The following is a 17,455-nucleotide window of genomic DNA, read 5'->3' on the forward strand; positions in this document are numbered from 1 at the left end:
TTACAAAATGATTAACATATTTTTTAAATAAAAGTTTTATTTTATAATTGTCAATAAAATTTACAAATATATTTATTATATTTGTGTGTATTTATATTATTACTTAGGAAGATGTTGAGGAATATGATCATTTTCAAGATGAAGAAGAGTTTGAAGGATTAGATCAAGATAAGCCACTTACTAAATCGAAAGTTTCTGAGAAACCTGACCTTAAAATAACAAAAGTAAGTTAATTTTTTTATATCTAAAATTCATCAAATCAGAATAATCCAGACAGAATTAGATAACCTAAATAGGGTATAACAATTTGCAGGGCTTATCACACCAAGGCCGACTGAAAGAAGGACCAGAACTTTTATAAAAAAAAGGGTTGGTCTTTAATAATCACATCACAAATTTAGGTAAGTATGCATTTCAGGTACAAGGACCCCTCATCAGNAGAAGGACCAGAACTTTTATAAAAAAAAGGGTTGGTCTTTAATAATCACATCACAAATTTAGGTAAGTATGCATTTCAGGTACAAGGACCCCTCATCAGCTTACAAACACATGGTAACAACGTAACAAATACAATACCAATAACCTGCCAATACAACGGGATAACCAATATATGCAGTGCACTGCATTTACAATTTCTCAATGTAACCCATACACTAAAACTAAAATATCAAGTAGAAATTAGAATACAATGACAATGTGGTATAACATATTATCTGGGACCATGTATTCTAATTTATTAATTGGTTATCCCATTGTATTGGCAGATTATCGGTATTGTATTTGTTACGTTGTTACCATGTGTTTGTAAGCTGATGAGGGGTCCTTGTACCCGAAAAGCATACTTACCTAAATTTGATATGTGATTATTAAAGACCAACCCTTTTTTTTTTATAAAAGTTCTGGTCCTTCTTTCAGTCAGCCTTGGTGTGATAAGCCCTGCAAATTGTTATACCCTATTTAGGTTATCTAATTCTGTCTAATTTATAGTCGTGGGCAAAAGGCATTGTTTATTATTATCAGAATAATCCAATTAGAAAAATCAAAATTATTTACATAAATAATCTCTTACATGAATACATTTCAATGTATTCATGTAAGAATACATGAATACATTGTATTCATGAATACATATTGTATTCATTTCAAAATCAGAATATTTGTTTTTGACTGTACCTATTTATAATCTATATGTATAAATGAGAATGTTTGTTTGTTTGTTCACTATACACTCCTAGGCTGTTCGACCAATTGCTACGAAACTCGGCAGTTACATTTACGTACTCTTAACTTAGACATGCCATACATTCCACCCCATAATATCAATTGTATTTGTATAAATCAATTAACATTTATTTACATTTGATTTTCTGAGTTACACATAGCACCACCTATTGGCAAAAAAGTTAACAAAATAATTAACTTACAAAAAATACAATATAATTTTTTAAAATATATATTATATTCATTGAAATACTCTGACAATGATATAGTGCGAAATATGTGCACCATTACATCATTACTATGACAGGTAGTACATAGCACTTGCCTGTGTGGAGTGTAGCAGTGTTTTGCCTCTGTAAATCACACTTTTCCTGTTAGTAATAGAGTCATGCTGGTTATGTATCTAATTCTGTTCAGGAGAAAATTTTTGTATTGAAATAACATGACTAACAGTACATATCAAAAATTTGTATATAGGTAATCTGGTCCTTTTTTCTTACAATTTCCATGTCTGGTCGCGACTTTCATCTATCAAACTCTGTTTTCAAGATTAACTCATTTGGTCCCCGTTTCTGGGCGGAATTCCACTCGGAAAACTTCCAATCTATTGATTTTTTTATATTAAATAATTATTTCCACTCAAATGCGAATCTAACAGCCAAAAAAAATTTCCACAAAATAAATACCCCTCAAAAACGTGTTTTTATAGAAAAACTATATTAAAAATTTAAATACAGTAGAGCATTGATTATCCAAATACCAATCAACTGAAACATCAGTTAACCGAAAGCATTCCAATCAGCAAATTCAAATTTCCACTAGTGCTGTGGCACAGCAAGATTTGGCTACGTATACTTTTGAGTATTATTCGAGTATTATTTTTGTTGGTGTGCATGTTTCAGATGGTAGCATTGGTGCAACCATCTGAGAGGATACTTAAGGATGCGCCAGTATTTAAACAAGGCTTCTTTTTCCCCCATTGTGAGTGGTGAGTTTTGCTTGTTTTTTGTGGTATTTTTCTGAGGAATGTGTGTTGGGACGTGTCGTGTTGTGCTGAATCAGAATGTTTTTGATACTAAATTAACTTTCGAAATATAATTTTTTTTTTTCTCTTGTTTTTATATTTTTCAATACATTTATTTTGTTTGTGCAAAATAAAGAAATCATTTTTAACGATACAAATCCACGATTATTATGCTTAAAATTTTTTGTTAGGTTTAACATAGATGAAAATTCAAAGCGAAGCAACACGCAACGGAGAAAAATTTCAACATTGGATGGGTTAATGTATTTTTTCATACATGATCAGTTATCCAAACAACCCCAGTCCCAAATTGTTTCGGATTCTAAAAAATGCTTTTATTTGAAAAATATAGCTGCAAAAATTCGCACATGTTGCTTCATTGTTTACAAACCAGATAATTTTGAAGACAACTGGTATCAGCTTTCCTGGGACATTTACCAGGAATATACGCCTCGGGAACTAGTTAAACATATATGCCTCGTGAAGATTGATTTAAAGCAGAAGGGGAACTAGTTTACCACATCTGTTCAAATATAACACAAAATTTTCGATTTTTATGCTATTAAAAGTGTATAAAAAATTCTACTCAGTAAAAACAAAAAAAAACCTGCTGATGTCATAGAAAACATCCAATAGTATTTTAAAAAATTTTACTGAATGCAAATTCATGCAATAGAAGATTAGAATGATTTAATTAATTTGATAAAAAAAATACAAAAAACTCCCGTAAAAAACAATAGCGCAATTAATTAGCTAATTAATAAAACTATATTAAAAAATTTGCAGCAAAAATAATTCATAAAATTTGCATAGGTGATAGAACTGATCCAATCCATACTTTTTTTTTTTTTTTTTTGAGACCTTTTTAAGTACCTTGCTCAAGGTAACTCTGACAAGGGACTGTGCAACTTCATGCATGTGCCTGAGATAACTTGGGCTAGAGATTTAATGCATTAAGGAAAGTCAGAGACTGATGGGTGATAGGGAGTTAATAGTTTTACAATTTTTTCAAATTGCAGTCCAATAAGTATACTCCAGTAATCAAGTAGATAAAATCACCAAACACTGGTAGTCGGTCATGGAATCATGCATGGCCAACAAACTGGCCACGTGGAATTTTTTCGCATTAGTAACACTTCGATTGGGACCAACTTTACATAAACATCTTTCCAGGATGCATCCTTCTTGTGTCACATTGCCATAACCAAATAAACCAAACTAATTCTAATGAGCAATTATTTATTGTGACATCATCACAATGCCAGGCTGCAATTTTTTTGTTACAATGTTTTCAATTCTTTTAGTGGTGGTCCTGCCCCTGCACATTATACTTTTTCTGTTAGCAATAGAGTCATGTTGGTTACCTATCTAATAGAGTCATGTTGGTTACCATCTTCATTCAGGAGAAACTTTTGAATTGAAGTAACATGACTTCCAGTCCAAACCAGAAGTTTGTATATAATTAATCTGGACTTTTGCTCTAAGCTTTCAATATCTGGTCTCAATTATCATTTATCGAACTCCTTTCTTGAAATTAAGGAAGGACAGACAGTCAGATGGAGGACAGTGGAAATTTATAGGTCTACAGTTTTTTTCAAATTGCAACCCAATAATTTTTCTATAAACATGATATTTAAGAGAACATACTTCCCAGTAGTTTATACAATCTGTTGCCAAAATACAAACACTTTATTAACACATAAAAGCAATTATTCTTGCATTTATACAAGAATTTCTTATGTAAACAAATTTTACATCAAGTCTTTCAGTCATTAAGGTTAGCAACTTTGATCACATGTGGGGCCATCACAACCTGTCTAACACAGATTATTTTTCAAATTTTAATACAGACTGGTATTGATTAGTAGTAGTTGACCATCCTCTCTTCTGGGAGGAGGTCAACGACTACTTTTGGTTGAATTACTTTGCCCCCTTCTGCAACACTCTTCCTCCTTACCAGACCCACTGGTATGGGGCATTAGAATAGGAAAATTACACAGTACAAGGTTACCAGCCTGCACAAAGTATGATTTAAATGGTTTTTGGGATGCCGAGTTTAAATATTTGATCTGTGTTTTTGTGAAATTTGATTAGTTGGCAGATTACCATTTGCTATTTGGCAGTGAATGGCACAAGTTCTTAAAGTTAACATTAGGAAAAAATATGATATCTGAAAAAATTTTAAATATATTTTCAATTGGTACTTGACCAATTATGTACCATCCGAGAATGACAATAAACATGATGGTGGTAGGCTAAAATAACCAAACTGTTTATATGGTTTTTGTTTTAATGTTCGTATAGTATAGTATTTCTATACAACTACAAAGGTTATCTTAGGTAAGGGTTTATCACACTGAGTGACCAATCTAACACATTTTAAAAAATTCTTTATTTGTCTACTGTACACAATTTTAAAGAATTTTTAAAATGTGTCAGATTTGGCACTTGGTGTGATAAACTCTCATGTAAAATAACCTTTCTATTTATAAATTAAAGACTATAATATAATAGAAGGATTAGAAGTACGAAATAATCTTAATCTTTGCTGTTATTTTTTGCCTGGGCAACACTGGGCTCATCTGTTAGTAATACATAAATTATTTAAAATATTTGTACAAACTAAAGATAGATTTAAACTGAAATGTATATCTTGAAGAGATTTTCAAATACATATTTTAAAGATCATCAAATGTAGATTTTAAAATATATTGTTTTAGAATTTCTAATTGAATAAAAAAATATTAGTTAATATAAATTTAAAAATTTTTATTTGATTGCTTTATGGAAAATGGTATTTTTAATAATTATTTGTAGAGATGTATATATGAAAGAAATAATAAATTTCATAATTCTAAATTTTAATTAAAATAATTATAATTGTATTTTTTTTTTCTATGAAATTAGGTGCCAATACATTTGAGAAGAAATTGGGAAAGTTTTTATTTGGAGTTTTTAATGATAGCAGGTCTTTTAGTCTACTTCATTAATTTTGTTGCTGGCAGAAACAAAAATCAGAAACTTGCTATGGCTTGGTTTAATTCACATAAGCAAATATTAGAATCAAATTTTGCTTTAGTGGGTATGTAAAATTTTATTAATACACAATATGGTTTAAGATGACAGCATACCTGAATTTCAGATATTTTACTAACTTTTTCAAAGTTTTGTTAACCAGATAACAGTTATATGAAAGTAGATTAAGTGTAACAGTTTAACTCATTCATAAAATTTATCAATATAAATTGTTTTGAACACTTATCTTATTAAAAAAAATTAAAAATAAGATATACACAATAATTGAATTTAGATATCATAATTAAGTATAATTATAACTGTGACATATTTTATTATTTTATATAAATAAAACCTATAAATTTCATTTATAATTATAAATTTATTGATATAAAATATTTTTAATCTATTTAAAAAAATTACAGTTATATTTTAACAGAATCATAATTATACTGAAAAATAGCTTTATTTTATTTAATATTTATCTAAGGGATAATGCAATGTTTATTTTTGAGTAATGCAAATGTTAGGCTAAAAGACCAAAAATGCTCATTGAATGAAAAAATTGACCACAATATGTTCTGACTTCTCAGATCCAACACGAAATTTGTGTTGTGGCACTTTCAAAAAGGTGCACAATGCTTTTTCACATATTCAATAAGACCTCATTAATCTTATGTTTAAGCCTTAAATTTCTAATATAGAAACTTTTATTTATCATTACTTTTTACTAATTTTAATATAAATAATTTGATTTTTCAAAAAGTTTTAACTTAATATTAATTATTATTAAATTAATTTGCATTTAAATAGAACAATAGATATTTTCTTTAGTTCAAAAAAGTATGTTTGATTAGGTATAATTTATTAAATTATCAAACATACAAATGATAAATTAATCATTTCATAAGTAAATTATGTGCTTGTCTTTTATGCACACATTTTTTTCTGTGATTGTATTATCTTATTTAACTTATGTATTAGCTTATAGCAGGATTTTATTATTATTTAATTATTTTTGATTTAATCTGTATAGGAGATGATGGAAAGAAAGAAATTGAAAATCCAGGTTTAGTAAAAGAATCTGAAAATGTTTATACTCTATGGTGCAGTGGAAGAGTGTGTGTAGAAGGGATGTTAGTTGAATTAAAGTTTTTAAAACGTCAAGATTTAGTAAATATCATGTCTAATATGTTCAGACCTGCTTCTGACCAAATAGTAAGTAAGGACTTATTATTTTGTAATGTATTTAAAAATTAAATATTTATATGATTAACATAGTGATTTGAAAAAATAAAAGTAAAAAATTATTACTTGTATAAAAATTGAAAAATCATTATATCAAAGGTATACTTTTTAGAATAAAAATCTATACAAAAATGTATGCATTTTATTGAATAAATGAGTTTCCAAATATGGGTTGAAAACTAGTGTTTAAAAGAAGAAAATTAATGTTTAGTCTAATTAAAAATGAAGTTCTAAATATTGGGTTAAATTGAAAGTTTGTTCAGATATTTACATAATCACTTGTCTGTGTCACTCTGTCATGCTTATAAAGTTTTAACTTGTTTAGGTGGACATTACAAATATTTGCATATTTATTATGTAAGTTTAATTACAACTATTTTTTAAAATTCTGTTATCTTTTAAGAAAAAAAAAACTTTAAAATAGAAGATAAGAAGGTGCATTTTCAACATCTCATGCTCTATAATTTTCAAAAAGGAAAAAATGCAACAAAATCTCATTAAAAGATATGCACTGTATATGGGGAGGATGCAGTTACTGATTGAACATGTCAAAAATGGTTTTCAAAATTTAGGATGGGAGATTTTTCTCTCAAAGATGCACCTTGGTCAGATGGCCTTCAATCATAGAAGTTGAGTCCATAACGGCTTTAATTCAAAATGATTGGCATTAAACATGAGAGATAGCCAACATCTTAAAAATATCCCAAACATCTGTTGTCAGACATTTGGCTAGCCTTGGATACACTTTCCATTATGATGTTTAGGTTCCCCATCAGTTAAGTGAACGAAACCTTATTGAGCATGTTTCTGTTTGTGATTCATTTTTAAAATGCAATGAAGGTGATTTATTTTTAAAGCGATTAATAACAGGTGATGAAAAATGGATCATTTACAACAATATTTAATGCAAGAGATCTTGAGTAAGCCAGGTGATCCTCCAGTGCCACAACATAAAGCTGGTTTGCATCCCAGAAAAGTAATGATTTCAGTTTGGTGGGATTGGAAAGGGTTCTTTATTATGAGCTTTTACCCAACAACCAAACAATTAATTCCAATACATATTGTCTCCAACAGGATGAACTACAGGCTGCAATGCATCAAAAATGTCCAGAACTTGCAAATCGGCAGGGAGTGATATTCCATCATGATAATGCAAGACCACACATATCATTAAACATGCACCAAAAACTTTTAGACTTTAACTGGGATGTTTTGAGTCACCCTGCATATTCTCCAGATATGCTCCTTTAGATTATCATCTTTTTTGTTTGTTGCAGAATAATTTAAATGGCATAAAATTTCAATCTGTAGAAGGTATCAAAAATCACATTGATAATTTCTTCAATCAGAAACCCACCCAATTCTACACAGATGGAATTATGAAACTACCTGTCAGGTGGCATAAGGTTATTGAACAGAAGGGTGAATACGTTGTGGATGAAAGAGTTTTATTTATTTCAAAATAGTATACTGTATTTACTTAAATATAAGACGAGGTTTTTATTTATTTTTCATTGCTTCAAAAACTAGGTCAACCTATATGTGTGAGTAAAGGATTTTTTGCATTTTGCAATAATTTTTGTGAACCATGTGTTTGCATTTTTTACCGGATGCTTTAAAAACAAAAGTATTTTATCATTTTATCAAGTCATTTCAGTCATTCTTGTGTATTGTCAGGAATAAAGATGAATAGCAATAGGAAAATCAAAGCTTTTGAATTGAATTCCAAATTAGAATTCCAAAATCACACAGGAGCCCGATATAAGTTTTAATCCATTCCCACAGATGATTATTTGGAAATCAGAATTCAGAGAAACTCATAAGTGTAATTGATGGAGAGTGGATTTAACTGTTAAGAATTGGCAAAATGGTTCCTGGTTGTCCAGCTTTACATGAACAAATTATGTTGTCAATTTTACAAGATTTTTCTGTAAAGTTTCTGAAAAGAAGCTATTGAATAGTCAATAGTTTTTGTTTTTTAATTAGAATTTAAATATGAATAGATTAAAAAACAAAAAACTATGGTAATAAGAAATATTTGAAGCTAAAAATATTTAATTTCTTGCAAAAATAACAAAACAACATATTGATTTCTTTAAGTAAGAACTAATAATACATATAAGAAACTCATTTTATATGAAATGCATGATATATTGATAAATTTATCCCCACTGTTGATCTGTTACAACTGTTCATAAAGGTGCTTTAATGAAGCATATTGTCACTATAAAATGTTTTTGGAATCTTTAAAAGTTACATATAGAATAAAATAAAATTTTTATCAGTATAGAATGTATCATATGTAAATTAAAACTTGAATTAATGCAAAAATATAAAATAGTAGCGTTCTAATTATCCAAAGTATGATGAACTTGAGGATACTTCGGATACTATATTTTATGGCATATAAGATACATCCATATTTCAACACAGAATATGTAGAAAAAAAATTATTCTGTATTTAGGACATCTATTACCTTTGGAACTAAGCCTCAAATTTTTGCTGTATTCTGGGTAAAAAAAGAAAAAAATTGGAATGAACACTTTTATTTTTCAGGAAAAATGAAGAGTTTAAAAGAAGTTATCTACAATTAAAACTTACTATTAAATTCTACTACATAAAATACATGAATAAGCTGCTTGGATATAGCTAAAAAATAATAATTAAACAATAACATTTTTATTAAAAAAAAAAAGAATTGAGCCAGTGGAGGTTAGATGTAGCTTGCCGAAGGCTGTTTGGGAAATTTATTAATCTCTAGGAGATTGCAACTTCACCTATAAGATACAGGATTTTTTTCTTTTTTGACAAAAGTTTCATTTTATATGCCATAACATCTTGAATAACATGAAATATTAATATTTGGGGAAAGTTATTAACAAAATACAAGCAAGTTGTTATAAATCAAAGTTTTATGACAACTCACTGGAATCCATTAAAAATTCAGTTTTGATCAGAATATGACTTGCTAATTAGAATATGTTATAATCATTAGAATTTTGAATCACATTCATGCTGAATAAAATCTCTAAATATTTTATTAAAATCTCTAAATGCTATTCATCTCTTTCTTTTTAAACTTTACAAAATATTTAAGGAATAAATATTTTGTAATTTGAGAAATAAATTTATTTAAAATTAAAATTATTTATTTTAAATCAGTTTATAATTTTTACACATTACTTTTCAAATATCTCACTGAATATAATATTCTTAAGAGAAGACTCATTTCCATCCATTTAAAAAAAAATATTTTAAAAAGATTTCACCCTGGACAAAATTACTTCACAAAGTAAATTGTCATACCTGCATAATGACAGTTTGTTTGATCAATTTTTTTTTCATTATACAAGTATGATTATAATTAAAACTTGCTTTATCATTTTTAAAATATGTATTTCATGAGAAGTCATTAGAATAAAATTTTTTTTTTAAACTTCTAGAATCTTTTCAAGTGGCTAGGCAATCCTTCATTGCCTAGCCAAGATTTATGAAACAAGCTGTACTGTTCTGTGTTTCCTTATCTTTGTTCGTACAGTAGTCTTGAATAGTTCATCCTGATAATGCAGAACCTCAGTAAAATGGGTTTTGTTAATTGGGATTCCACTATAGTTCACCATTTCACCATATCTATCCCACTTAGTTTAATGCTTGATTATGTATGCTACTGATATTATTATGAATCTTGTAGGCTAAGTATATTCCAGTCCTTTTGTAATTTTTATTATATTTATAAGATATTCATTGAGTTTATCTTTATTATTTGTCACATTAAATTGTTTTTCATTTACCACTATACAGATGTTCCTCATACAACACTCTCTAACACAGTTTGAGAATTGGAAAATTCTCCATACAAAATTTCACAATTTTTATGTACAAGCTCTGTTATTCTATATTTTTTTCTTCAAGTAAGCATGCCTGTTGTCTGAAATTTGCCTACAGATTTTAGAATATTGAAATTTTTAATTTGTTTTTTGCCTTTTTGTCAGGTTTACTTTAATGAAAACTGTTAGTGCAATTTTTTTCTTACTTGTCCTAGCTTTCTTATCAACTGGGTGTTGTTGCCATTTTCAGATTTTAGCCTTTAATTTAAGACTCACTGTGTTTTGTTTTTATAGATTAATCTTTGTATTTAGTAAAGTTTATTTAAATGTTTTTAGGTAAGTGTAATTAAACTTTTTTTAACCATAGGTAAGCTACCATTTGTAAAAATGATGAATGAAATATGGCAGTATCTTGGTACTTGAACTGTTCCCAACTCAAACAATTTGGTATTTGAACACAAATTCTGGAAAAAATCGCTTGGTACTTAACTGAACAAACACAACTTGCTAGAACAAATTTTTGATTAATAACATATTTTTATTTTGTCATACATAAAAAATTTTTATGGTAGAAATATTTAAAAAAATGAAGACATTGCTGATATTTCTGAACCAAGATCAACAAAAAAGTTTAGATGACAATACTTTGTAAAAAGAAAATGCTTTTGTTTAATTAAAATTAGTATTCAATGCATAAAACATTACTTTTAATTGTGATTGTTAGTTAATTATTGATTGCTTTAATAAACATGTTTCTCTTAGTAACGAAAAACAATAATATACTTTTGTTAACTTTTGGAATCTAACCCTAGTCCCAGGGTGGCCAAGCTCCTTGATAGTCCGAGCCATTTTTCAAAATTTGAAATTTTTCGCGAGCCGCAATTAAATACGTATTAAAAAGGTATGCAAAAATTCCAGATTACAAATTATATCCGTAGCAAGAGTGATACAAATTGTTTCCTCCAGAGCACAATGTCAACTGTNTGCTATAACCATGAGCTGTGGTGATGTGTTTAATACATTGTATTTCTTGTAGTGTGTCCTTGACATTGCAATGGGCAAAAGCTTTTCGAAGCAGAGCCCTGTACACTGCTGTGTTTTAAATATATGGGTTGTTAAATATTGAATAAAATAATTGTTTGTGATATTTAAAAACTCTAGTCAGTTTTACATGTCACAAGAAGGAAAATATGTACATTTAAAATTAAATAAATATACAAGTACATTTATGAATTACTATTTTGTAGTGGAAAAACTAATTTTCAACTGCATTTCATTGTCAACAAATAAAATTTAAATAATATTAGAAATAATATTACAAATAAATACCTGCATATCAAACTGGGATAATTATAATATAACACGTTCCAAAACCAATAACCGGTGCAAAGTAAGGTTAAACAACAGAAATGTTTGTTATTTGTTGTTTAACCTTATTTTGCATTGATTATTGGTTTTGGAGCATGTTATATTAATATTACAAATATTTGTTCTTTTAAAATATTATTGACTAGTTAAGTAAAAATATCAGAAATTTAGATTATTAAATCTGTAACATTTTGATTCAAATGCATTAAATAATATATTGTTTCAAACTGTAAACTTAAACAATAATAAAACATAATTAAAATTAGTAAAAAGGCATTACTTATGATAATTTTAGTAAATATTGCAACACAACTTCATTGCATATGATTTTCACATGGTATTTTGATATGAAAAATAGCCTCTCATAAAGACAAAAACTGATAAGAATGCTCTGATGTCAGAAGTGTAGAATAAGTTCATCAGAAACTGTGCTTTTCTACAAACCAGTATAGTATTATAGCTGATAAACAACTGATGTTTCCTAGCAATACTAATTATAAATTTACACAATACATATCAAATAAGCCATTAAATTCAGAATAATGTTCTGGATGCTTTTTGATGTATATGTACTGTACAACATATTTCCTTATCTGGGAAAAGAATGATATACATTCTGAGAACAAGTCTCTGAAAATGTGATCATAAAATTAATGAAAATATATCTTTTCCCTTTTCCCTTTCCACCTAATCATGAGGTTTATTAGAGGGGTGATACTGTTCTAAAACAAAAAGGATTTGGACCTTCACAATTGTGTACAATAGCTTATAAGAAAAATGTAGCAATTAATTTTAAAGATACTAACACCCTAAATCAGGCCTGGAAATTTGTTGAGATTTTAATTTTCTACATCACTACAATTTTTTTTAAGTTAATAATAAAAACTTAAAAAATTGTAGTGATGTAGAAAATATATTACTGTATTTACTTGCTATAACACGAGGTTTTTATTCATTTTTCACTGCTTCAAAAACCTAGGTTATCATATATGTGCGAGCAAAGGATTTTTTGCGTTTTTGCAATAATTTTTGTAAATGTGATGCTCACCTTCTGGCATTTAAAAACAAAAGTATTTTATCTCGGTTGTTTCAATCGTTCTTGTGTATTGTTAGGAATAAAGATGAATAGCAATAGGAAAAGCAAAGCTATTACAATCTACATTTTCCAGCACTCATTTCCTTGTAGATAAAAAGCCAAAATACCCCCAAGAAGATACGGATGGAAACCATGAAGATGTCTGTATGTCACCAGTTCTTTTTAAAAAATTTTTGTATTTCTAACTGGATATATTTTTTGTGTTTTTAAAAGGACTTTTTAGCTTTTTGGCAGCCAGTAGCCTAAAAAGAAAGGTCAGTCACCAAGAATGTGTAGTCTGGAACACAAAGTTAATAAATGGTGGTCCCTTTTGGGTGGACTCTGTCTTCAGATATTTATTTATAATATAATTGCCATAGAAAATCTACAAAAGCAAAGCTTTTGAATTGAAATTCCAAAATCACACGGGAGCCCGATATAAGTTTTAATTCATTCCCATGTGAAAACATGATTATTCGGAAATCAGAATTCGGAGAAACTCGCATGTAATCGACATAGAGTTGATTTGACTGTTAAGAATTGTCAAAAAGGATTCCCGATTGTTCAACTTTACATGAACAAATTATGTTGTCGATTTTACAAGATTTTTCTAAGGTTTAAAATGCCAGTAATTTTTGCGGGATAATATGTGCATTTGACATTTTATTTGTGATTAAATGAAATAAAATTAAATTGTATTAATAAATCTAATTTTCTTTATTTTGATCTTTAAACGTGAGATCATCTTATAAGTGAGCAAATATGGTATTTTATTTCTTTCTAAAAACCGAGCGAACTTTTGGTGTAACCCAATATATCTGTAAAAAGTTATAAAATCAAGTTAGTTATAAGTTAAAGTTATAACTAACTTGATTTTATAACTTACTGGTATATGTCTTTTATCTGCTTCTTTGAGTTTTTCTGACATTGTTTTTGGAATACTTTATTATTGGCATACTATTAATGGAATATTACAATTATTGAACTATACCTTGTAAATATTTTTAAATAAAATTATTCATATATTCAAAAGAGATATACCAGGAATGTGTGTAGTAAACTGGAAAAATATAACAACTTAATTTTATTTTATAACTGTACAGTGCCCATATAAATGTATGAACAAAATAAAGCCAAGAAAGTATTTTTATAGCATTTAATTATAATATCAGATAGTAATTTTGCCAAATACAAAGCAAATTTAATCACAAAAGAGTATGAAATCAAAGCATCAAAGTGTCATATTCCACCAAAGGTAGGATAATATGGCCATATGCAAAAATGTTAATGGTTAGTGCCAAACCAGTTGGCATTATTCTTAAAAGAATAACTACAGGGTAACTATTTTATTTAAAATAATTATACAAATTAAAGACAATAGCCCTAGCTTGACTGTACAAGGTTTCTCCTTTTTAGCTACAATAGCATTATTGATCACTATTTTTCTGACTAAGGCATGGCATCACTGATATTGTTATTTGCTTTATTTTAATTTATACTGTTAAAATCTGTTTTATAATAAGTTTTATAATACAGTAGAGCATCAATTATCTGAAACAATTCAGGACTGTGGTTTGGATAACTGATTTTTCAGATAACTGATCCTTTATGAAAATATATTAAACACAAAACTGTACTGTACTGTACATATTTTGTATCACACGTCTTACAAATACATACCTTACATAAAGTAGTACATTAAAGTAGGCCTACAGTTTAGATTGGCAGGGAAGGGGAGAGTGCTGCAGCACTACAGCACTAGCAGAAATTTGAATTTGCCGACTGGAACACTTTCGGTTAACTGATGTTTCAGTTGATTGGTATTCGGATAATTGATGCTTTACTGTAATTGAACAGACTATAATAAATATTTCATAAATTTAATGATGTTGATGTAAATTTTTTTAATAAGTCAGCATGCTCAAAGCTGAGATACAGTGGTACCTCAGGTTACGAACGCCCCAGCATACGAAATTTTCAGGATACGACATGAAATTCGAACATATTTTTGCTCCACGATACGAACAAAAACTCACCATACGACGTTTCATTAGTTCGCATTTTTCATTTGTTTTTCTTACTACAGTTATCTTTTTAAATGTATTACTTGGCTTTAATTTAAGTATGTTTTTCACGTTGAAACGAATTATTTAGTTTTACATGTAATCGTATGGGAATAGATGATTCACCTTACGACATTTTCATGATACGATCTCAGTTTCGGAACGGATTAATTTCGTATCCTGAGGTACCACTGTAATTATATAGTTATTTAAATTGAGCCAAATTTATATGACAAGTATTATTGGCTCTTTTATTTTTATGAGAGTAAATAAAATGATTCAATCAAATAAATTTTCAGTTATATGAATATATAAAATTTACAATTTATTATGTAATGAACATTATTTCTCTGGAATCTTAATGGTTTTCAATTTTAATTGACATTTATAATATAATTAACATATGATATTACATTGTAAAATTGAAATTTCTTTTATAGCATATCAAGGTACAAATGAATGTTGATGCAATGGATACATTTGTTTTTTGCATAGCTCATAAAAAAGTTGCTGCTCGTATGGTTAAAGAGATTAATGACTTGGTAATTTTTCTCTTCTCATTTTTCAAAATATTTTTACAGCTAGTAGAATTCACTGTAATTAAGTTTATTTAACATTTACAGATTATTATTTAAAAAATTATCTTTATATTTAAAAATATTAACTAAAGTAATTTACATTTTATTATTTCTAGAGTACTTATTGTCCAGAGAGAAAAACGGCTGAAAAATATGGGCTTTCTTCTAATTTTACTATAATGAGTGAGATTGGAGAAGCTACAAGTGCCATTTTAGATAATAAGGTATACTTTTTTAATATTATATTAAATTTATTTTAATGTAACAGTATAATGTTATTTTATTTAGGCAATGGAATTGCAAAAAATGATGTAAAGTTTTTTAATAAGTCAGCACATATAAAGCTAAGATAACAATTATTTGAATTGAGCCAAATTTAAATGACAAGTGTTATTGGCTCTTTTTATTTTGATATTTATGAGTAACTAAAGTGATATTTTTTAGCATAGGACTATTATCATTTTTTATCCTAAATAAAAAAATAAATGTAAATTAGTTTAAATTAAATGAATTAATTAATTTTTTATTTTTAACTGTAACTTCATATAAAATAAAACCTGTGTAAACTAGAATTGCATGATAATAGATTTATTTCTTTTGTTTTGAACATGTTTTAATATTTAAACTGTAACAGATAAATATATACAGTTATGTTTATTTTTATAGTATAGTTACTTTTATTTCATATGTAAGAAACATTTTATTATATTAACAATCTAAAGTGATTCCAAGTATATATATATGGGTGTATTCAAATGAAAAAATGAGATCTATGCATGTGACCTAGAGTCATGTAATAGTATGCAATTCTACTGTACTCAGATTTAAACTAAACTATTTAAACTAAAGTTTAAGGATGCCTACTCCTTTAAATGGATGTGGTTCCATGGAAACATGTGCTAGTTTGCATGTCAGGAGTGCATACAGTGATTTCAAGTTTGGCTACTTCTTTACTCTTGACACCAAAAAAAAGTTGGTACCTTGGCTACATGCATGCGTATGTTAATGTAACTCAAAATCATACATCATACTCTACACAAAAGTATCAGGACCAGTCAGGATGTTGCTCAGAAAAGGTGATGATTCTGTAAACGAAAGTGATGTTCAGTCACCTTTCTTTCAGAATGCAATAGTCATAGTAGACACCATAAGCCACTATCTTCAATTTGAAAGTGATATACAGATGAATATCTAAAGATAAAATTTGCAATTGAAAAAATATATATTTTCTACTTTTTCAAGCAATCTTCAACAGAAAAAACATCATAGATTTCTTTTAGCTTTGTTTAACCACTTTGATATACTGCTCCATACTTGAATGGCAAATATCATCTCCTCCTCATTTTGTTTGATTTGAAAATCATTTAGAACATCAGTTTGTTTATTGTAAATAAATTTAACTTTATTTAGTAAATTAATTCAAAATTTATAATTTAGAGATTTTGATTGCCTATTAAGTTTTAACTCCCTAAATCAGGGGTGTCCAACCTTTTTGTTTCTCTGGGCCGCATTGGAAGAAGTCAAGGAGTTTTGGGCCACAAGTATATATAATATATACCAGGGGTGGCCAACAAGTCGATCGCGATCGACCGGTCGATCGCGATCGACCGGTCGATCGCAAAACCAATTTTGGTCGATCGCTCGCGATGTCTTGACTTAACGTGTTACACTTGTAAGTTGTAACCGAACGTAACGCGCAAACGCAACTGTAGTGATATCGGACCTCCTCGTTCTCCCTCAGATGCGGTTTTGTCGGTCCATGTGCAATCCATTTGCGTACAGTTGTAAAAGGGAAATAAGAAATGTAGACAAAGGGTCGTAAAATCGAAAAAAAGAAGGGACAAAGAGAGTAGGTCGGGACATGGTAGAGAGAGGAAGGGTGAAGGGGTGGTCCCCGAAAGTGACAACGTTTCAATTTTTCTTCTGTTTAAAATGTAAGTACCTTTTCTTCGTGTTTTGAATTAAATTGTGGCTTTTCTTATCTATCTAAACATAGTATGTATTTCACACCTCCCTCCCCCTTGCCACTTAGACC

General features: G+C 28.4%; 1 protein-coding gene across 2 annotated transcripts in view; it reads left to right on the forward strand.

Moving 5' to 3' along the window:
- LOC111631940 (coiled-coil domain-containing protein 47-like) overlaps nucleotides 1-17,455 on the forward strand; it is a 53,269-nt gene that overhangs the window by 14,612 nt on the left and 21,202 nt on the right. For both annotated transcript variants that reach the window (XM_023376280.1, XM_023376281.1), the window contains exons 3-7: nucleotides 108-224; nucleotides 5,153-5,327; nucleotides 6,297-6,478; nucleotides 15,283-15,384; nucleotides 15,537-15,644. In XM_023376280.1, coding sequence (XP_023232048.1) covers nucleotides 108-224; nucleotides 5,153-5,327; nucleotides 6,297-6,478; nucleotides 15,283-15,384; nucleotides 15,537-15,644 — 684 coding nt within the window. The remainder of the gene's footprint in view (nucleotides 1-107; nucleotides 225-5,152; nucleotides 5,328-6,296; nucleotides 6,479-15,282; nucleotides 15,385-15,536; nucleotides 15,645-17,455) is intronic.

Source organism: Centruroides sculpturatus, unplaced genomic scaffold (assembly GCF_000671375.1).
Source record: "Centruroides sculpturatus isolate CEXI.00-Female unplaced genomic scaffold, Cexi_2.0 scaffold666, whole genome shotgun sequence".
Lineage (NCBI taxonomy): Eukaryota > Metazoa > Arthropoda > Arachnida > Scorpiones > Buthidae > Centruroides > Centruroides sculpturatus.